This window comes from Labrus bergylta, chromosome 5, assembly GCF_963930695.1.
Source record: "Labrus bergylta chromosome 5, fLabBer1.1, whole genome shotgun sequence".
Lineage (NCBI taxonomy): Eukaryota > Metazoa > Chordata > Actinopteri > Labriformes > Labridae > Labrus > Labrus bergylta.
In genome coordinates this window covers 14,239,816-14,263,565 of record NC_089199.1, presented here as the reverse complement: position 1 = coordinate 14,263,565, position 23,750 = coordinate 14,239,816, and the positions used below count along the sequence as shown (strand labels likewise).

Below are 23,750 nucleotides of genomic sequence, written 5' to 3'. Positions count from 1 at the left end.
AATACTTTTGTTTTACTGGAGTTAAATCATTGTTGCAAAATGGACATCACTTTTGAGAATACATTGATATTTTTAATGAAGTACAGGCAAGTAAAGGAGCGTTTTACGGACCCCCAGCTCCACATATGCACCCGAAAAACTGACAAAACAAGTCTTCTGTTTTAATAGTCACAGTTATCAGAGGCTTCTTTTTTTTCAGTAGGCCTAATTCTTCCTCAGTCTGTTCCGGAAATCTAAAATACAAGGGGCGGTGATTAAAGCCAATGCTAACCCCCTCGTCTCTGTGTGGACCCCTGAAGTAGCCCGGGGGCCAGCAGTGGGGGGCCCCTGCCTGCCTGTCCTGCCGCCGCAGCAGCAGCACCACTCGCAGTCAGTCAGCGGGACTCCAGGCTCTCACTTCCCCAGCTGCTGACGTCAGCTGGCAGCCTGGGCTGAGCTCACGGCTCCGGACATAGCGCCGAGGAAAATGCTGCTCTCCGTACCGCCAAGGGCAGGAATCAACCCTTACAACGGCTATAACAACAGAAACAGCAAAAAGGTAAACGCTTTGGGAATTTCCCCGTGTTTTTGGCTTGTTCGCCCTGCAGGACAAGTCGCCCGCGTCTGTCGCCACATTAAAAGGCTTGTGACAGTAAGCTGCAGTGTCCTTGAAAGCGTAACGTACTGAATTTAACTTAGGACTTGGTGGAGTGAAAACACAGCGTATGGCAGTCGTGCTCAGTGTGTGTGTGTGTGTGTTTGTGTGTTTGTGTGTGTGTAAGTGGGAAATTCGCTCGCGCTCGGTCCTGTCATGTTTGCCGCCTGTTATATTTAGTGTTTGTGGTTGAGCTTGTGTCTGTGTAGTACAGTGAAGGATGTCGATACGGCTCTGCTCACTCATTTGAAAAAAGTCAATGGTGGAGAGCAACTTTTATGGGTAACTGTGCCGCGTCGGGATAGCGCGTCCCTGCCGAGTCTGGATGTGTTTGTGGAAGTGGGGGTAGGGTGAGAGGCAGGACAAGAGCAAAAGATGGAACAAAATAAATTCGGCATCTTTTCTCCCGCGAGCCCCGGAGACACTCACATCTGATGTTAAATCAGGTCTTCATTGTCTCCGCTGCCGCGTAAGTTTGCAAAGTTTTTTTTTTTTTTTTCTCCCTTGTTTCCCATCTGAAAGCGGGATATGCCCCACCCCTCGAAAAACCCCACCAGATCCTTCAGGACTACATTCTGAGAATTATGATTTGCGCTTTCGTGGTTGGATTCAATGTTGACTTTGTCACTTTTGAACCTATTAAGGCCCTATGTCAGGGAAGGATAGGCTTCTTCTGTTTAAATATACACCGTACGAGGTTTGATGGAAATAGGAAAACAAATAAAATGCCTAGCCTACGTTACAATCAGATTTAAATGTTATATTATTTAGCTAAACGATGCCTGAGCTGTCTTTCCCCTTTTTTTTAAACAACTGTTGTAAATCTATTTCCCTAATTTTGTATTTAAAATGGGACATTCTGAGGATGCATGTAGCCTATCACGTGTATGCTCTCAATGGACCACAATGTCTCAGGGGTGATATTATGTGATGTTACATGCACTGGATTCCCAGCAGCTCTATCTGCTTTCACAGTGTGTGTTGCTGCCTCTGAATGGCGTTTTGAAAATGTAGGCTATATGTCTTCCTGTGATCTTGGGCACCGCCTGGCTGCTCATCCTCCCAGATAGGATGTCAACACTCGTGTCTGTCTGAGGAGAACAGCATTGTTTGAATAGTTTGCTCTACACAGGCTAACACCCCTAGACAAACTTGACTCTATAGTATGTCAGCTTTACAGACACACACACACACACACACACACACACAGACACACACACACACACACACACACACACACACGCACACACTGCAATTTATTTTTATGAAATTATATCGCATTTTCCTCACTATACATTGAAAGACAGTTCTTCATCCGGTTAACAACTATAGGCTTGTCCTTGTTTCATTGCTATGAGAAAAGCATTTGAAAACCAGTTGTTTCCCTAAACTATCAAAGAGAACCATTTTTAGCTCATAGGGGACAAATAAAGAACTTTGAATGTCACTTTTCAAAAGGAAGTTCTGTAGGAGCAGTCAGAAGAAGAGTCTTGTGAGTGTCAGCAGTTCCTCTTTCATAGTTTTAATTTGGTCCCTGTCATTTCTGGAAGTCTTTCTAATAGATGTATAATACTTAAAGATGATACATGTATACTAATCTATGATTAGAAATGGTTTTCTTAAAATGAGCTGTCCTCATTTTGAACAAGGTTTTCTTTCTGTATTTGGTTAAATAATAGTTCTGCTACAATGAAAACATTAATTAATACTTTACGTTTTTTTTTCAGTTGAACAAGCAATTTGATGATCAAATATCAGGTTGTATGAAGATGCGAGTGCCATCTTTCTAAATGGAGTCTTTGAAAAAAGTTACATTTAATAACCCTCATAAGCCTTGTGTCACTCAGGGCAGCATACTCCCTCTGATCATATATCCTGTGTCGACTGAACAAGACTCGGCCCTATTCCATCTCTGTACAGTTAACAATCCCAGGGCTGCTGTTGTGGATATTTCATAAGTTGAATCAAACGTTTAACATTTTTGGAAATATGCTTGCTTTGTTTAACTTCAAAATTCACCAATAAGAATTGAAAAATCAAGAACGATAAAGAGGGTATGAGGAAAGAAGTTGTTGCAGTGTATACTAAAAGCATTTTGGGGCCATTTGACTTGACTAATAGCCTATATTATTATGAAGAATGAAGGCCATAAAAAAAGGACGTAAAGATGTCTCCTCCCTTTTTTTAGTGGTCCCAGGCTCCTCTAAAGTTCACAAAGAGGTCAAGTTCCTGTGTTGTGATTTTTACGGTTTCCTCCTCCCATTTCCACCACCTCCTCCCAACTCTGTGTTATCTCTTGCATGCAGTCTGCAATACCTGAGCTGCATGAATACAGAAAAATAGTCTCATCACCAATTTGCTCTAAAGTGCTCTTTGGGTATGCCAGGTGATTACCGACCATGACGATGACAAAAGGGTGTTTCGGTTTCTGTTGTGCTTAAAGCCAGCTGCTCCTATCCTAACTCGGGAACTCATTTCCTCCTGAAACTAGAATCAATGTTCTCAAATCAAATTTGGTTGGTATAGGCTATGTGTAATGCTTCAGGGGGGTGGCGGGAGTCTTTTCAATAAATGGCCCCATACAGCTGCGATTTAAAGATCTAATGCCTTAGCACACAATGTATAGATTCAAACAGATTCTAGTTACAAAAGAAATACAAACAGGTTCTGTGAGATGTTACATGATGCAAAGGGCCTCACTTCTTTACCACCTTCAGAAGCTCTCAAACATCACCAGTGCTTCATAATTCTGGCCTCATGTGAACCACAATTTTTCTTTTTTCTTTTGTTTTACAGATGGGTCTTTACTCTTTAAAAACACACAGAAGCCATTTTCCACAACAGCTCCCCAACAAAGCTCCCCAACAAAGCTCCACCGTCATTATGACTTAAGAAATTCATATTGATTATGCAATGGTGTAATATTGGTGTCTCAGTCTGTGAACTCACGTCGCCTTATGGTGTTGTGGAAGTGCAAGAGAGCATAGCACAGCAGGAGCTTCACATACACAAACAGCACTGCTCCACTGATCCTGTCTCGCCCCTGTAACACCTTTGTAGATGGCACAGAGGGGTAATCAATTTGTCCCCCCATTATGCCTCTGCAACATTCATATGGAAGGCAAAACGCGTAGGGATGTAAATATTACGCCTTGAAACGGCTGTCTGAAAAGGGCTAGAGTTTGAGTGCTGTGTATGACAGCAGTTAGATGGGAAACAGTGTGAAATAAAAGAAGCTTGTTGAAAATATCCCATACCAAACCAAAGAAATAAGTGAAATAAGGAGAGCACCTAAAGGCTCAAATGTATGATTTGTGTTTAGCCTAAAATTAATGTGTCAAATTGACAGCAGTTAGCCATATTAGCTGTTTGACTGAGCAGCATGTTCTTCATCGTATGATATGGCACCAGCTAATGGCACTGGGATGTAGGAGTTCTCTAACTGATGCCCATGCCATCACCACAGGTTGATAATACCTTCATGCTCTAATCCAACCTGATCACATGCTAAATGTGCAGACAGTCTTTCTTGAAGATGTGATTTCAGAAACAAATCTGATTGCCTGATGTATGAACAAAGCCATGAGAATGAGACATAATAATCTGTACCATTCTGAGATATATGATAAGCTAATCCCACCCATATTTGATTTATGTTCCACAAACACAGGTTTATAAATTTGTTGTGTGTCTGTTAGCACGAACATTGTTGCTGTATTAATCATATGGCTGTGAACTTTGAGTCTGTTTGGAGTCTGGTTTGTTTTGGGACTGTTGTTCCTGTGGTGATCAATAAACACAGTCAAAGTCAATAATTACAGGTTTAAGCTAGGAGCAAAGCACAGTGGAACTGACTACCACTCTTATGCTGTTATTTCACATCGCCTTCGCCTATCTATATAACAGATATAGAGGCAGACTAGGAGAAGTATGATGTTTAATGCCTTGAAGATAGCTGTGCAGGTGTGTACTGTCACACCTCTATTGCTCCCATAATGTTGTAACCCTGAGTTAAATCTCACGCTGAGACACCAACATGATAGTGTTAGTTGGTTCAGTGTAGAAAAACGACAACTAGTTGCCAAGGGATTGAATAGCACTGTCATATAGAATTACAGCAACAACTAGTCCTACGAGGTACAAAACAGTGCAGAACAGAAATTCCAATCATGATAACATTTTCTGCAAAGTATGAATCTTGATCCCAAAAAAACAAAACGTAAAAGGGGATGTGTATCAGGACTAAAACGTCTCTTTTGTTTTGTTTTAAAAGTCGAAACACGTTTAGCATGATACGTGACATCTATAAGTCCTTTCCACCAACTTGTCTACTGTGTATTCAACCAGCTGTTCCACTGCAGTGAATATATCCTTACTGGACTCTTCTGTACAGTCACCTTTGTCCCTATGGCCCCAAACCAGGTATGTGTTTATCTATCCCTTTGTTTAATGTGTCAGATGTTTTGGATTTAGACCCCAACTCCAGTGCCAGCTAAGTGCACCAGCCAAGGTGAACAGGTAGAGAGGGAGATCAAGTCCTTGGAGAAAGCACAGCTGTCAGAAATCTGACGCCAGGTACTGCAGTGATGCCAGACAGTGTGCCTCATGGTTTGTTGGATCTCTAGCTGAGCCGAGGGCCGCTGTTTGTACATATCTGATTCCAACCTCCTGAGCTCTGGACACCTGACCTGGCTTGAGGGCCATGTATGCATTTGCATTTGCACCATGCATTAAGTCGTGGTCAACATTAAGAGGCAGGCAGTTTGAAGATTAAATGGTGGATATAGAAAGACAAAAGAAAGGGGAGAGTTGCAGACAGAAAGAAAGGAAGGAGGATTCAGGAGCGAGTTTGGGCGTGTTTTTGGTGTCCCTGTCACCTGGTTGGAATGCAGAGCTCCTCATTCAGATGGCTGTGTGATAACATCAGGAGCAGACACAGAGGATTTCCTGTCTGCCTCTATACTGCAGCTTTACTGCTTTACTGGACACACATGAGCCCTTTTCACATATGCACTCCTGAAAATATCTAGATTTCAGGAGGACTTCTCCGCAGATTCTCCTGACCTTGCTGTTCACATATGCTCCTCACAGCGGGATACTATCTCTTGTCAGATGGGAGGGGGGAAGGGGTCTCTTGAGGTAAGATGTGACGTAAAAACAACAACGCAGAAGTAGCGGACGAGGCAACAGAGTCCGCTATACGACGCTATAATGACAGTAACAAAAGATTAGTTTGGCAAATTATTCACTTCCTCTGGAACTTTGAAGCTTTTTAAAAATGTGCAATATAAAATGCTGTGTTTTAACTGTTTTCAAACCATAAAAATGTCAGTAACACTAGAACCTTGTTTTAAAGGAGAATCTTCTTGTTTTTACATTTACGCTGATGTCCTTTTTTATACGATTGATTAGAGAAGGGGGTCACCTAAAAATTGCATTCATTGGAGATAATAATTGTAAATGTTTGTTGATGCCTCTGAGGTGAGCTCAGCAGCTGAATCCTCATTCAGCAAGCCAAGCTATACATACATCTGTGCATTAGCAGGTAAAGTCGTTTCTAGAGAATTTAGAGAAAGATTTGACCTGAAAAGGAAGAAGTGGAAGTGGCAGACATAGCAACAGAGTCAGCTATTCAGCGCTATAATGAGACTATTTCCCTTTATATTGAAGCTATATTTAGTTAGACAGAATCAGTTCTGCTGAACAGAAAACATAATGCAGTAGTTTAATTACGTACAGTACATTGAGATCGTACCAGTTGCGTGCATATAGTCTATGGTCGTACACCGATCGCATGGAATAAACTTTACCACCCCCTCCCACTCAATCCACTTCTCCTGATTATATTCTGCTGCGTTCTTACTTCAGCTCCCTCGGACCTTCTGCGGAAAAATTACCAAGGGGGCTGGCGGGGGAAACTACGGATAAAGTCAGAGTGAAACATTTTGGCTGTTTGCATTCACACATGCAGCTAGTCAGTCAGCTGGACAGACTAGCATGGCTCTTTGCTGCCTGAAGAGAAGACATGCGCAGCAGTGGGGAGCAGGCAGTCAGACCCCCCAGCAGCCAGGAAATCCATGGAATTCAGAGGGTCAAACTAGGGTTGACTGGAGAAACCCCACAGGAAGACACAGGCTGTTTTTAAAACAGCCCTATACATACTGCTCTCAAACGTAGTGTGCAGTACATATTGCATACTACATCCGACATCAGTAGTATAACTGCCAGTCTGTGGTTATTTTGAAGTATGCCAGGCATAAGCTTATCTGGTTTCCAGTCTTGGAATGCGGACATAAACAAAAAACAAGCTAAGGGCAACACTGCTACAGTGTAGCATCCACTTGTGGTCTGAACAAAACTGACAAGTGATGCTTTTTTCATGATTTTGGAAATCAAAAAAGTGAAATGATTGTATCTTGGTGTAGTTTGGTCTGATTGTGATTATTTCCCCAGTGACAATGGCCTTCCTTGTCCGTCATCTCTGACCTATCGCTTTGAATTGTGGGAAATTGTGGTATATGCAAGGAAGACTGGTCTGGTGCATACTGAATGTATTTTCGAATCCGCATTTGCGTATATTTGGCATACTGCGGATCTCGCATTTGATCGCATACTGCATACAGCCAAATAAGTACGTACCACTAGTATAGATGTCGGTATCTAAAACGGCCACAGAGGTTCCACCTAAAAGGAAGGTGGAACATTGAAAGATAGAATCCTGTAAATCGACAGCATCTGGAAAAATAAAATGAAGTCATGACGTCATTCACAAGAGCCTTTTTAAACATGAATTATCATGTTTGATGTATTAAGAGATTAAAGTCAGTCAGTAACAGCTTGCAGTATTTATGTATCAGTGTTAATTTGGATAAAGAAAAGATTTTATTTATAGAACTTATTATTTATCTTAAGATGGGCCTAAAAATATCCTGAGATATTTTTGAGCCTTTTGTCGTGCATTTGAAGTGACTCAGCAAAGGAAGATAAATAAAGCATCGACAGTGTTTATATCGGGACAAGTCATCAGAATTGTGTAAGACTCTGTAGGCACTTCAATCTTAAAGTGATCTCTGAGAGTTAAAATTGGTTCATTGTAATTTTGTGTTGTCATAATCTCATAAAAAGTTCCCATGCCTTCTCCTCAGGTTTAGGTTTCAAATGCTTCGGGTGTCACGTCAACAGTTTGACACATGAGACTGATGCTGACACTGTCATTTGAAGTAGGACGTCCCAAATTAGCTGTCAGAAAACATACAATAACAAGAAGGAATCAGACTTCCTTACTTTCATGCACTTTAATCAATTTTGAAGTCAGCTAAATTCCATTTTCGGAACATTATTAAAAGAGACCGGGCTTCTTTCTGTCACAGCATGGACTGCATGTTGGAGTAAATTATGTCAGTCAATTATCAGGCAAAGATACCAAAATGTTTTACAAAAGTGTTCTACTAGGGCTTTCACACTTGCAGAAAACTCCTGATAATTGCCGGAGGAACTGTATAGTGTGAACCTTATTTACAGTCTATGGTGTGAACGCAAACAACCACATTTTTCGTTTGGACTCCACCTGGAGTTTTCCTGCCAGACCCCCTGATGTGAGAACACAGCAGGATATTCTTCAGAAATTCACCCATGTCGCCTGTTTGTCAGTATGTTGTTAACTCTGTTCGTCTTTAGGAGAGCAAGGTCCACTTTTAGCTTTATTACTTGAACTTGTTTGTTTGGGATGTGGTTAATCATATTTCATAAGCGATTTAAAAGACGTATCATAATGTCAGCCAAGGTTTTATAATGCAATTTAGCTCTTAATACTTTACATTTTTAGACAGCTGACAGAGGGAGCAAAAGCTTGGGTTCTTCACTTTAGGATGGGTAAGCCTACTTGAACCTTTCTTCTCTTCCTGTTTGTACTACACTAAATTGAGCTTTAAAGTGTCTGTTTACATGCACATGCTTGTCTTCAATGGTGATACATTTGTTATTAAGCTGGATAAGTTAATGAGGTCTATGCAAAATCAAGTTCATTCATTAATTACTAAAGAAGTAAAGAGTTTTAAGATTTGTTGTTGTAATCAAGGTCCGATGCACAATATTTTGATCTAAGATCTTATGCAGCTTTTAAAGCTTGTACAACAAGACTGGAGCGGTTTCCATTAGTGTTATTAGGCGAATGCTTGTGAGTGCATGAATGCATGTGCTGGTTACAGAGTGGTCATTTAAGGGGTGCTGCTGCAAAGATCTTCTCCTGCTATCGACTAAAGCTTGATTGGGAAATGGCACTTTGGTAAAGAGTGCTTGAATGAGATTATAGCTCTCTACTGTTCTGTTCTTTCAGACACAAATTAGCTGTCTTCAAGAACGTACTCATCATAACTTACGCTGGAACAAGACAGATTAACACACATTTTCCCAAGCTGGGTTGTGCTGTTTTCCCCTGGCCTTCAGCATTGTTTTTGTTGTGATACCAAAATTTAAAAAAAGATTAAAATGTATAGTGGATGGAAAGATGAGACAGAAGAAAATTGACAGGATATTGTAGCTACATTCAGTAGGTATGCAAACAATGATTTCTTTGACAAGCTAATTTGGGTCACTTAATTTCTTGAATCCATAAAAATATCAAATTGAATCTTTCAAATCAGGGTTCAGATCCATTTAACAAATAACAAAAAGTACAATTTATAAACACAGGTTGACAATGCATGTCGCTGCTTCTGTCCTTTTTCTCATTGACTAATGACTATGTAAATATAAAAGCAAAGAAAAAAACATGCCTTTTATACCTGCAAACTTTGCAGGTTTGCTCAGCAGTAGAGGAAGAGAGAGGCCCGTTGTTGAATGGCGGCCATGCTGCTGGCAGAGTAGAGGTCAGAGGGGCCTAATGGGTGGTGTCTAATTAGCAGGATTGGTTGATGTTGCTGGTGGTCCTGGTGTGACAGATGCTTCCTGCTGGGCTTTTCCTAAACACCACTGGTCTGATCAGTGACCCTTTCTTTGCTGAAATTAACCCATTGTCCTCTTGTCGTCTCTGTCCAATCGCTCTTTTAAATGAGACGGCCTCACTGCACCAAGCTCAGGCAGCGACCACATTTTTTCTCATTCTTTTGTATCCAACATGGAATTAAAACCTTTGCCTGTTAGATTAAGAATATGTAAGCCATTTTCTCAAAGCAAACTAAACATTTGCCAGTTCAGGCATGTCTGGTCTGCACTCAACTGCTGCTATTTATTGCCTGAGTCTTGTTTGGAAAACGGCCAATAGAGCTATTCCTGGAAAGAGTGCACTTTTAATGTGACTTCTTGACAGGCAAAGTGATAATGAAATCACATTTATCCCAGACTTTTTTACGGAGGTATCCTATCAGAACAAACATTCAAAACACAGGCATGCGGCAATGAATTGTCCTTTTATCTTTGGTGTCTTCTTACTTATCTCTTCCTGTTGTCCTCCTGTTACATTGATGAATTGACTTCTATAGTGTGTGGACTGTACTGAACAATACTTTTACATCTTGAACTCAGGATCTTGTTAACCTTAGACAAAGCTTTAGATGGGAATAATTTCATTGTGGTCATTATTTATCCTGTCAGACTGACATCATGTTAGTTTTAGAGCTGTAGTTTGGAAATCCACCGTATGATATTTTTTTTTAGTTCCAAAAGTAAAACAGAAGTTACTCAACACAGAGAAAGCATAAGAGGCCCCTTTTCACTATATAAGGTAGGCCGCCAAGAGGCCCCGCATTCCCCTCAGAAAGCAGTATTGGTGAGTGTTGACATGAGGGCTGTGTGATATTATTTATTTATTATCAACTGCCTCTTGCAGGATTACCTTCAGATGCTCAATAACACTCCTTGAGTTTTTCCACGGTTTAAATTGAATATAAAATTGCAGTACTTGTCCAATGTTTGTTCATGTTTTATATAATTTGTTTTTGGGCAATGCCTTTCAAGTGTCTTCATGCACATCAACTAATTCAAATGTTTCTTTTCTGTTGCAGCAGGCCTATGTGTCCTCCAGCCACCAGATGGCGCCCCCCAGTCCCAACACCAACAGTAGTAGCAACAGCAGTGGGGGAGGGGAACAGTTGAGTAAAACTAACCTGTATATTCGTGGCCTTCATCCTGGGACCACGGACCAAGATCTGGTCAAGCTCTGCCAACCGTGAGTTATAATCCAAACAAATTGTTTTTATTAAATTGTATTTCTTTTTGGAAGCTGCACTGCAAGGTAAAATGAAAAAACAGACGTTCTGTTGTATTGATTAAACCTAAGATATTTAACATAAAGAAATGGATTCATAAAGAAGAAGTGCTACATTTTGGGAACTTGATTATATACTTTTAGGTCAATACTTAATATCAAGCTAGATCAAGGATACAATTATCTTAACAAAAAGGATGGACTCCGAGAAAAACAGCTAGCCTTGCTCCATCCAAAAGTCAAAAATACACCCGGAAAATCTTTTAAGCTCTGAAGATAATGTACTATTTCTAGTTTATTTTTATGAGTTTACATAAAAAGGATAACTAATGATTTAATAGGAAGCTATTTCTTGACAAACACAACCTCATGGCAACCAACCCATTTCTGGAAGTCACTGCTTATGGAAGTTACTCTTAAAAAAGTCACTGTCTCAGACTCTGCCAGGCTAACAAGCATAAATCAGAATTTGGTTACTGAGTGCAGCATGCACCTTCAGCCCCCTTTGAATGATTTGTAGTGGTCACATACATGTTCAAAGTCTTTCAGTCCATAGCTCCTCAATGTGCTGTAAGCGTCCATATAGGGAGGCACATGCAGTAGCCTACAGTGTTGCAGTTAGTGGTAATTCCTACATGCTTTGAGGGGAATCTTTTTTTGATAGATTTGACCTCTACAATATACAGCCGGTATGTGTGCAAACTGGAAAAGATCTGCGCACCTGCATGAGTGTGATACCACACTGGATCACCCTCAGTATTGTAATCGGTCAAAATCACAATTATCAGTCGTTGTTCAAAAAATGACATCAAAGATATTCGTTCGACACTGCTTGTATCAACAAAGAAAAGACGATTCCCCCACACCCAGGACCCACTAGAAAAAAATTGACACAGTCAAATGTGACATCAATTTCACATTCATTGTTTTCATTCAAATCTTTACCATTGACAAATGTCTCTTTTCTGGTAAAATATGAGATGGAAGTAAATAAAGGAAGATATAAAACAAAAGCATGGTCTTTACTAGAGATTTAAGTCTTATTAGAGCTTTAAATAAGCAATGAAAGCATACATTAAAGTCCACGTCAACTGGTACAAGTTTATCTGATAATGCTCATCTTAGGTGCTTCATGCATTCCTTACATACCTGCCAATATCAGGGTTTCAGACTACGTGAGGGTACATGGGGGTGCTGTGCTAAAGTTGAGTTTGTGTTGTTTACCCTTTCCAATGTAAAATGTTAAACTAATATGAGCAGTAAATGGTTCAGTTTAAACAACACTTGTTTCGGTCAGCTTTGAAATCTTCCGCTACAGCTTCACAACAATAACAGGGATCCTGGCTCTATGAATGTGACCTCTTACCTATCAGTTTGTCTCTCTCTACCTCGACACTTCAGCCTGTCAGAGATGATTGATCACACACTAACACATTGTTACCACGACGTGAGGGCGCTTAATGTTAAATAATATGTAAAAGTATTGTAATGATGCAGAAGACGAGAGACACAGACTGCCGACAGACAAGAAACAAAAACTTAATGCTGTCCTCTCCCTAGATTTTCAGCGAGCATCCGCCTTCATTCAGCTTCCCTCTCTCCAGAGTGAAGCTGCACACACACCCTCTTAATCAGGTTGTGGGTTGCCAGGTCGAGGGGACAGAGGGGTTGAAATATCATGAAGTTGTTGATTGTGTATGTGTGTATCATGAGTCATAGATGATTTGGCAACTTTGGTACATTCAGATAAGCATACAAAACCTATTGATCAATGCATAGGGACTTATTGTAATAAGGTTGTAGTCACTTGAAAATCACAGGAGTTACCTGTGAGAAAATATAAAACGGATGGGGCCGAGAGATGACCTTAAAATACGGGAGAAACCTGGGAAAAACGGGAGTGTTGGCAGGTAAGGCTATAGAAAGAATCATGTAGAAACCAACTTCATGTGAGTGGATAACATCTGTTCTGTCTGAAGCTTTGCTATTCATCTGTTAGACACATGAAATTAAACTGTTTAAAACCGTTAATGGATTTTCAGAAAAAGGAACTGTTTAGGCAGGAAGGAAGCAAAAGTGGTTTACGAATAGACCACAACAAATGTTTGATTGATTCAATCTTGACAACCATGGGAAAACAAGATTTTTGTAGCAAAAGGGTTGTGCCTTAGAGGGAAATAGACCAAAGATGGAACAAATAAAGAGTCCAGAGTTTTGGATTGGGATGAAGAAGAAGAAGAAGAAGAGAAGAGGCCGGAGAAGGGTTCAGTGTGCTGCCTTCTCATGTCCTGATCTAACCTTCAGCTTTTGTGAGGCGGACTTGGCTCCAACAGCTGTGAATGTACACACCCCTAGACAAACTTGACTCTATAGTATGTCAGCTTTACAGACACACACACACACACACACACACACACACACACACACACACACACACACACACACACACACAGATAAAACCCGGTAAAAAAGCACCCAGACTGGTTTTGAGTGTTGCAGGTCAGGGCTGTGCATGTGTGTCAGAGACATTTTTTAACTTAAGCCATGCATCCGTCATCATTGTGGGTCAATCACAGGTACAACATACCTCCCTGAACAATCACTGGCAATAACTAATAGAATCTATCAGACTTTCATGACTTAATTATACCAACAACTGAACCCCTGTCTGACTAATAATTAATATGATATACCTATATACTTGTATATAGTTTTTAATTCTCCAGTTTAAACATTCTGACCTTAAAAGAGGAGGCCTCAAAATCTCTACAGCAAATTGACACATCTGAGTTAAGAATTAAGTTAATATTTGAGGTGCCGGTGCTCTATAAAGACACACATGGTCAAAGCTGGAACAATCAATGAGAACCTAACATCTGCGGTTGGAATGTGAAACACACGGAGTCCACAGGATCAACAGAGATGTCATTGTGGAGAGGAGACACCGGCTTTGGAGGCAGGAGTGGGGGGCCTCCCCTTGAAAGGGAAACTTAAACGAGTGGGAAAAGAGTTACACGGCCTGCTGGGAAAGAATGTTAGACGGCCATATGTGGGTCAGATGTGTCATTCAAGTCCCTGTTTGCTCCACAGTGAGGTGGGCTGATGTTGTGCTGCAGAGGGTGTGAGGTAAACGAATTGTTCACAATACCTTTTGAACCAGTTGAGTCGAGCTACAGTTAAAGCTCGATTAGGTCATTTAACTGGACTACTGTCCTTGTCCTGGAATACAAGCACCGGGTGAGAGTTGATACAGAAGTATGTCGACTCTGCTACAGTAGATGGCAGTTATGTCCATTTCAGCTAGTTACTTTTTCAACTTTCCTCCAGCAAGCAGCAAACTGATTATGTTGAACCAGGACAACATGGCCACTTTACAGCTCAGTACATTACATTAGGAGTGTGAATATCCCCACATTTTGAGGTCTGATACCGATCCAATATCTGGACTATGGGTATCAAGTGGAAACCTCCGGTGTTGAAAAATGAAGCCAATGTGGAAGTGCAAAATCCTGCAGTTTGTTGAGTGTCTGCTTGAGGCTGGCTCCAAGAGCCCCGGAAGTCACATACACACTACAGCCAAAAAAGGAAAAAATACAGTTTTACAGCATAAATTAACATGTTTACAGCCTGGTAATACAAATACTTACAGTCTATGGTATCTGCCGATACAAATCTGATCCGATACTAGGGTAAGATTAATAACCTGTATTCCTTATTGTGAGGCTTGGACTGGGAATCATGTATGTGTAAGGCAGCATCAGGTTTTCGTCTTTGTAGAACAACTTTAAATAAATAACATAAATAAAAACTGACTTAATTACTGCCACAGTCTCACCCGCAGTCTGTGTACCACTTAAAAAAGCATCACTCACCCTCTGTTGTCACAGTGAATCGTTGAGGAGCTTCTCTGTAAGTGCAAAAGCAGCTGAAGCTATGCACTACTTTGTTTGCTGTCCATGGCTTTTTTCATGTTGCTAGTGTTGTCTCTTGAAATGTCATGCACTTTAGTAAACTGATAAAGTTGATGCCTTGATGGCTGTTGAAATTCAGTTAATGGTGTGGTTTTTAACCCTAGCCTGTAGCACTGCACTGTGCGGTATAGCTCCAAGTATCTGCAGTGAAGCTGTGAGCTTTTACGTCCTTTTACTCTGCTGATCAGGGAGGGGTTGACATTAAGAAAATATGTTTTTTTTCCTTCCGGGCCACTGGCTTTTCAAGATCACTGGTCCAACCATTGAAACCTCTGACCCTGGAACATTTTTTCCACAGGGAAAAATGTGTAATTATTATTATTGATTATCCTGTAATAAAATGATAAGCTTTATCTACATACTTTTCAAGAAATACCGCAAAACTTGGGCCAGCTACTGAAAATTGATAGTGGTGGTCGAACAACTGTTTTAATTGGCCTAAACTCCCAGTAGGTGAACTCATGCTCGTACGTTTACACATTCGCCAGCAGCAGGGACCTCGTAGGCATCAAGGATTAGACTGTGATGTTAGCTGGCGTCTTCTACTTATCCTTAGTAGTTTGATTTTGGACCGTGACAGAGCACTACACTGCACTTCAACTCTGTTGTGTTGGACGCTACTGCACTACGTCATCGATAAAACAGCTCAGAAAACAGCGGCGCTAACACAAAGCTGCTGAGAACGAAGTTTCACGACTTATGCCTTAAACCTGATCCTCTGTTGATTTTCTTTTCTCTCTAAATGTTGATTTTTGGTCAACTTTTGATTAAGAAGCAGCATTTTTTTAAACTGTTATTAGTTTGTTAGAGGAAACAATCCAATCTCAAGTGTTCTGTCTTTCTTAGTTTTTAATTGACCTTGTCGTTGTAACCACCACCCCTTGAAACATGCACAGATATTGCATGTAGTAGTATAAGTTGTTGGCGTGAAATACATCCAAACTGCATAGCCTTTGATGTCGGCATCCTCCAAGCTGACTCTGTCTAGCAAAATGCAACAGGCCCACCAGCGCACTGATGACAGTCAGTGTGACGTGGCACGCTACGTGCATGCTGTAAACACAGAATAGCATATAACTCAGTTGTATAAATTGGGCTTGAGGATCAGCCCAATGGATCCGCCCATTGTCACGATACCCGATCCTGCTCTTTGAGTCAGGATCAGACAGATATCAGATATCTGATACCGGGACCGGATCAGTGCCATCCCTACATTTCATACATACTCTAGTCTATGCTTTACTTTTGGTACAAATTAGACTAATAGTGTTAGGCTAATAGGCTAATATGTTAACATGCATTTTAAAAGTCCTGTTTTGGTTGGGCAATTGCAATAATAGACTTTTTCTAACTGTATGTAAATGTACTGCCTGTTCAGGAGTGCATGAAACTGCTTTTTTTGTCATGCTTTGAATGGAAGTTCAGTGTGTTAAATATGGCATTTTTGCATCATATTCTGTCAACCTTTATGGTCAGACAAAAATATGCATGTCATGTATGATTCCGAATTTTCTTCAAAACTTTTTTGATGTTTTATATATTGAAGTGTTAAGACAATTAAATGACCTTTATTCCATACAACAATAATCATTGACATGTACTGTACATAGAAACAAACATGTTTTTTTCCGACCTGTTTTGTCATCAAACTGTGTCTCTCTGAGAGACAGAGATTGGCTTGACATTTGTCTGATATGCAGATTGCAGTCAATGCATCCTGGGCAGTGAAGTGACGTTTCCTGAAAATAAAAAGTTGCATTTTTAAAAGGTGGGATACTGTTCAAGTCACTTGCACTTACCGGTATTTAATTTTAAATTTAAGTAAGGGAATAACTGTGATGATCTAAGATCTCACAATAAATGGGTCATTTGATCAATCTTTTGTGTATTTATGCTAAAGGATGACTTTGCATCTCTGAGATGACAGTGAGAAACTATAGACATAGCCTATGCAAAGGTCATCCAGCCATATAGCTACTGCTGATGAATCATTCATTCCTGCAGAAGTTTGCTCTATACTGTTTCTATTCTTTTAATAATTCACAATAACTAGGATGAATGACTCCTATGTTGACGGCCTATAATATGTAATGTTGAGATTATAAAGTGAAATAATCAATCATCTGCTGTCTTCTACTGGGCAAGCTGAATGTGTGTATGAAGGTTCTGCTAGCTTGAATGATATTTTAACTTAAAAGTCTGGTTCTCTGTATGTCCATCTAATCTGAGTCATCTGGGCAAATGTCCAGTAAAAATTGGTGGGAGTATAGGACCCAGCGGCAGACTATAATGCAAGGGTGGAAAAACAGAGTGAGGGAGAGGGAGGTGGTGGGAAGGAAGGCCAACCGGAGGGGTGAAGCATCAGGTTACAGTGTACATTCCTCCCAGACGCCATGTCGCCCAAACAGAAGAGCACCAGCCACCCTCGTTTGCTGAATTTACCGTCACACGCACGGCCTTATAACACTGTCATCCATTAGTCTCTCAATATTATATAAAACTCTTAATTTACTGCCTTAAGGGTGATTTTCAAAACCATGAATATTTTATGCTTGTGAATCAATTCATGGCATGATTTTTCTCTGTTTCTGATTGTCCTTTTCTCATGTTTTTCTTTTGATGGTTGAAATAAGATAAAGTTTTCTGTGACACTTGATTGACACAAGTGATTGCACAAAAGAGTTGGTATTCATGTTTACACCTGTAGTCAGCCAGAGGAAGTGTGACAGGATTGGTATGTGTATGGTAGGAGCGGATTCCTCCTGTTGGCCCAGCAGTCACCTCAATCATCACTGATCCTGTTTTTCTCTCTTCCTGTGTTTCCCTGAAGGTATGGCAAGATTGTGTCGACCAAGGCCATCTTAGATAAAACCACCAACAAATGCAAAGGTAAGTTGCTCCCTGTTTTAATGTTTGAATTGTATGCTAATTTAAGATTTTCTCCCTTGCTTTCAGTCTTTATGCCAAGCTGAGCTAACCTTTGCTGGCGTTGCATGGCTTTGGCTAAAAAGATAGAAATCAAAGTAGTATTGATCTGTTTATTCAGCTTTGCAAGAAAGATAACTTTAAAAACTAAAAAGCTTTACTGCAATTTTGATATGTCTGTTTCTGTCTAACAGGCTATGGCTTTGTGGACTTTGACAGTCCAGCAGCAGCACAGAAAGCTGTTACAGCCCTGAAGTCCAGCGGGGTCCAGGCTCAGATGGCTAAAGTAAGAAAAAGACCATTTTTGATAGGTTACCACCATATTTACCGTAACATTCAACGATCACCCATCGGTTCAACGTCAATTTACTCTTTTCTGTCAATCTCTAAAATGACGCTCCTCAAAGGGCCAACTGATAATCTCTGACACCCCCCAAGAGTCCTAGTCCCCTGACTCACAAGTATACACTCCCCCTCTGTTATGTAAAAGATGAACTGATGCATGGAGAAGTCTGATTGGCTGCAAAATGTCCTGTTGGCACGAGTTCAAGTAGGCATGTGCTTGGATATACTTCATTGGGCGAATCTTGGCCTATAATGGACAGTTTAAGAATTTGCCTTAATGCAGCTTGTACTTCCTATCCTTTCATCCTCATGCTGTTTTTTTCTTTATAGCCACCCCTCCCAACTACCCTGACCCACCAACCACCCACGCTCAACCCTCATCTCTCTGCTTGTGTATGTTGCTAACCTGCTCCTGTCGTAGCACTTGTTCTAAGCTCTTTGTCCAAGTGTTTGCAGTCAAAGCAACTCTTGTCGGCCCATTAAGCTGATCCCTCTGGCTCTCAGGATCCCCATTGAGGGAACCCAAGGGAGGGTGCCGCTACACCCACTGTCAATGGGACCGGCACAATGGGCTGGCATTGTCCATGGTCTGGGCCCAGGCCTTGGGCTGACACCAACACTTAATACACTCCACCCTGGTGTCCCTAGTCCCCTCCCCTCTTGTTGTGCACCCAAACAGACATACTGCAATGTAACACCAGGGTCTCCCTAAGCCTAGCCGTGGAAAAGTGCAACAGATCCACACTGCCAGCTTACCTGAACCGATCCAGTGCAACTAAACCCGGAGTCTAAGTTCACTGCAGCTCCTCTGTAAGAGTGCCAACACAATCCTAAGTGCAACTGGACACCAAGGCTTGACTCACCCAGACAGCATGTGCTTAGTCAGAGGTGTTGATTGGCACTATAAAAACTTAAATATACACTGCCGCTTCAGAGTCACCGTGTCACTTCAGGTCAGAAAAAACAACCTACATTCCTGAATCAGTTCAATATCAAACCCTTCACCTGCAGTTTCCCGTGTTTGTACATTCTCCATGGCTGCTGCACATTGTTGTTCACAATCAAGACAAGCCACACCTTGTACTCCCTGTCCTCAGAGTATGTTTGGTCCTCAAACAGGCCACCTGTCCCCCAGGTTGCTGGCCCAGAGGAGCAGTATGCATAGGGAGCAAGGGAACTATGGCAAAGTTTAAAAATAGATCCCTTTCTTACTTCCCAGCAACTCCCTGTTCAAACTCAGACGTCAGCATGCATGCGCTGTTTGACACCAAGCAGGCAAATCCGACAAAGACAGAGACACACCTTAAGAGACAGGGCTCACCTAGGGCCAGGCAAAAAAAAAAAAAAAAAAAAAGCACTATGACGCATCAGCCCATTCACATGTATGTGCCTGGCCTGGCCTGAGTCCAACTACATTGTTATATCTGCAGCAGGGTGGATATTTGTTTGAATATGATATTGGATATTATGTGTGCAAACAGAGTTAAATGGTAAATATAAAGTACGGTATGATTGGATATAAAAGGTCCTGTGTCATTAAGACTTGAACTCCATTAATGTCATCTGCAGTGGTCCCCTGTGTTACATTATAGTCGTATTGCCACACCCAGGATGACGACAATCACAGAAAAATAGGTTACCTCCACACCAGGTGGCTGGAAGCTGAGAAAAGAGGCACGTCATACAGGCAGTAAATCGTCAGTAATAATAGCTGTTGAATCACTTTGATACCATGCACCCTCAATTTCATTTTTCTGGCTCAACAAACGTGTTGAGCACCTATCAAATCTGTCTGACGAGCTGTGATAGCATCTTGGTTCTGGCTGTTCTCTTCTGTGTAAAGTAAAAATCTATCTTATCAGTTTCTTCCCCTTAACAAAACTTTGCAGGCAGCAGAACTATCTGACAGCACTGTGTGTTCGGAAGAGGGGACATGTTAAAAGATAGAGATGAAAGATACTTTGATGAAAGAGAAGAGCCAGTTAATCAGCAAGCTCTCATTTATCTTTTTCCTTCTTTCCTCTTCTCTGTCATCCTCCTCTTTCATTACCCAAATTACTCAAGACTCCCACCACTTCCAATCATGTCAGTTCCCTCCTTCTGTACAGAATATCAGCCTTTTAAGCCACTCACTTCTCCCTCCCTTCCTCTGCTCTTTACTCTTCCTTTGCTCTCTTGTTTTCCCTTCCCCTCTTTTTAAGCCAGGCCTCTTTCCTCCTGGTTGCCAGGCTCCTGTTGCTCTCTGTACTCTTTAACTTCATGCCTGACTTCCTGTCTGCTTCGGCACAGTCACACAAGGTTTCACTGTCAAGCTGGTTCTGCAAAATACGTCTCTGAATAATCTCTTTCCACTCTAATTTTCTTGAAGCTATCAAGATCTCTTAATTAGACTTACCCTCCTCAGGAATGTGCGACTTAATCTTTGCAGACAAATTAATATCTGCACGTGTCAGTGAATTCATGTGTGCCTGTGGAAAAGTCTGTCTGGTTTTGAGGCACCACAGGGTTCACAGATTATTCACAGATTCAGTTCATTCTTCAGGCAATAATTACAATTACAATAACATTTTATCTGTATCGTGTCCTATTTAAACTGATGCTTAAAATGGTGCATGGGTATGATGAAGCATTAATGTGTTGGGAGTGACAGCAGGTGTTGATGGAAAGACAGGTCACACTGCAGCCTACACAGGAATTTCTGCGGTGTGAAAAATATTTTGAAAGTGGCAAAGAAAATTTTTCATTTGCAAATGCAATCGCATAGATGTTTGGAAGTGTACTGCTAAAAAAAGATACCTTTTTTAATTAAGTACTTTGGGCTAAGACCTATCAGTGAAACACCTAAAAGTGGAGATGTAGTTAACAAGAAGAGGTACTTCTATTCAACCTCTGCATCAACATATTGTGCCATTGTAATGTAATGTAATCATTTACTTTTTAAGTCCCAAAAAAGTAAACACTAGCAAACACATTTTGTCTACTAACTTTACAGCAACAAGAGCAGGACCCCACCAACCTCTACATCTCCAACCTGCCAGTATCTATGGACGAGCAAGAGCTGGAGAGCATGCTCAAGTCCTTTGGCCAGGTCATCTCCACACGCATCCTGCGAGATGCTAGCGGGACCAGTCGCGGCGTAGGATTTGCAAGGTAAGACTTTAACACCTCAACATAATACACTACTCTGTGATGTCGTATGATGGTGATATATTTGTGCTTTAAATACTTTTGAGGAATAAAGTTGACTGTTTTTCAGAATGGAGTCCACAGAGAAGTGCGAGGCCATAATTCAGCATTTCAATGGCAAATTCATCAAGACTCCACCTGGAGTGCCTGGTGCGTGGAATCTTTGTTTTGTGTTATTGGAACCTGTTATTGTTGATTGTTGCCGCATATGTGTGCTCCTCACTGTGGTCATTAAAATCTGTCTTCTTGTTTCATCTTTTGCTTTCGCAGTGCCCACAGAGCCCTTATTATGCAAGTTTGCAGACGGGGGTCAGAAGAAGAGGCAAAACCAGGGAAAGTACCTGCAGAATGGTAGGCCCTGGGCTAGAGACGGTGATACAGTAAGTTGGTCGTTTTTGACTCAGGATACTTAAAATGATCTTCCCATGTTCTCTTGTTACATTCCTTGTAAAAGAACTGCTAAAAAACATTCTATTGACTGTGCTATTTGACTGTTGCAGCTCAAACTGCACAGTGTTTGCATGACCTCACTGGTTGTGAATCCTGTGTATTGTTTTCCCAGGGAGGAATGACGCTTGCGTATGACCCCACAGCCTTACAAAATGGGTGAGTGGTATGCACGGACTGACTGGAAACAGCCCCAGCCCTACAGGAAAATAAGTGTAGTTTTCGAACTGTGGTAAAATACTACCCTCTGCTGGGCATTGCAGGAACACAACAATGTTGTTAATGTGATTGAACACATACTGTAGATTGTTGTCATTGTGATATTATTTTAAATTGTTACTTTGCCCTGTCTGTTTGCCAGCTTCTACTCCTCACCCTACAGTCTGGCACCAAACCGAATGATCGCCCAGACTTCCCTCTCACCCTACATGCATTCTCCTGTCTCATCCTACCAGGTGGGACTTTCTTTGTATTTAGAATGAAAATATATCTGTTTTAAGATCTCATCTTAAATTATTTCTGTTCCTTTCTTTGCCATACCATCTTAATATGTCCATGTTATTTAAATATACTGAAAGTGGTTTTAAACTGGTTGTGAAACAGTCAAATTCATACGGATGCTTCATTATGAACTACGAAAGCAAACAGGATCTTCATCTTATAAGACTGATTTAATGCAGTTATTATTAATGCATGTTACTACTGCTGCCACAGTGTTGGATGCCAGTAAATGAATTTATAGATTGCAAACTGAAACTCTTTCTACGTTTTTGTGTAGCATGTAAGCTAGTTAAATGGAATCAAGAGATTTTTTTGGAGGGGGAAAAATGACACACTCACATGTACAGGAAACGACCAGCAGGTACAAGAGGTACAGCATTGTTCTCAGGGGTTGCCAAAATTGACAAAATGAAAGTTCCTCACAGCTACTGTAAGCTATCATATACTTAGGGAAGATATTATTTTTGACATATTGACGGTTGACTGTAAAAAAACAAAACAAAAAAAAAACAGATGAATATTTCTGGTGGATTTGAAGTTGTCTTTTTGCTCTGTAGGTACACAGCCCATCCTGGATGCACCATCAGTCATACCTCATGCAGCCAGCTGTGAGTATCCCTCTTTCATCACCTCCTCCTTCTCCTCATGGACCACATTTACACCCAGCCACTTTAAGCAACCTTGGTGGATTGAATTGCTGTCTCGTAGCATGAAGCTAAGTGTGAATACAAGCAATAGTCATTCAAGCTGGATGGAATTCAGTTGCTAAAAAAATACTTTGGGAAAGCTTAGCTCAAGTACCAGTACAATTACCAGAAGTGTTATCATTTGACATGTTTGTATATCTTAAATGACTTGACTGTTGTTACTCCCTGTGTACCGGTTATCCTTTTCCCAACTGCAACTATTACAAAATGCTGCAGCCGGGCTTCTGGCTGGATCCAGGGAGAGGGATATCAGCCCCGTTTTAGCTTGTATTCACTGGCTCCTAGTCTGCAAACAATCCCAGTTTGTTTTTAAAGCCCCGAATGGCTTAGCCCCCTCTTACGTAACTGACCTCCTGAGCCCTTACACTACCTCCAGGCACCTCAGATCTTCCAATTTGGACCTCCTGGCTGTCCCTCGTTCTAACCTTAAACTTAGAGGTTGCCAAGCTTTTGCAGTCAAGGCCCCTAAATCAGGGTTAATGTCGGTATTTACAGGCTTTTGGCCCAGGTATCATGTGCAGTTGTCCGGCAGATATAAGATGGATAAGATAGATGTATCTTTAGTGTCATTGTTGTTTGTTTTCAACAAACTTTGTTGAAGCAATCCTGTTTGCAGCATATAAAATAAAAAAATAAATAAAATCTGTACACATACACCAGTACACATGTCAACGGCCAAAATGTCCAGCTGGAAAATACGCCAAATAGACAAATAATATGCCAACTAAATAATTAAAAAATAAACAAGTATGTTTCCCCCACACAGCCTACATACCCAGACCATTGAAGCATTTCCCCCCTTTTTTATGTAAAAGATAGCCTATCACTAC

At 41.0% G+C, this 23,750-nt stretch overlaps 1 protein-coding gene across 3 annotated transcripts in view; it reads left to right on the top strand.

The window, feature by feature from the left end:
• The first annotated feature begins 360 nt into the window (after window positions 1-360).
• LOC109992521 (RNA-binding motif, single-stranded-interacting protein 2) overlaps window positions 361-23,750 on the top strand; it is a 30,757-nt gene continuing 7,367 nt past the window's right edge. For 2 of the 3 annotated variants that reach the window (XM_065954919.1, XM_020645162.3), the window contains exons 1-10: window positions 362-538; window positions 10,636-10,799; window positions 17,640-17,698; window positions 17,929-18,020; window positions 21,072-21,229; window positions 21,336-21,415; window positions 21,536-21,645; window positions 21,828-21,871; window positions 22,074-22,167; window positions 22,771-22,821. In XM_065954919.1, coding sequence (XP_065810991.1) covers window positions 467-538; window positions 10,636-10,799; window positions 17,640-17,698; window positions 17,929-18,020; window positions 21,072-21,229; window positions 21,336-21,415; window positions 21,536-21,645; window positions 21,828-21,871; window positions 22,074-22,167; window positions 22,771-22,821 — 924 coding nt within the window. In that variant the 5' untranslated portion in view covers window positions 362-466. Of the gene's footprint in view, window positions 539-10,635; window positions 10,800-17,639; window positions 17,699-17,928; window positions 18,021-21,071; window positions 21,230-21,335; window positions 21,416-21,535; window positions 21,646-21,827; window positions 21,872-22,073; window positions 22,168-22,770; window positions 22,822-23,750 lie in introns of all 3 variants that reach the window. The other variant, XM_029279565.2, reaches the window with a different exon arrangement.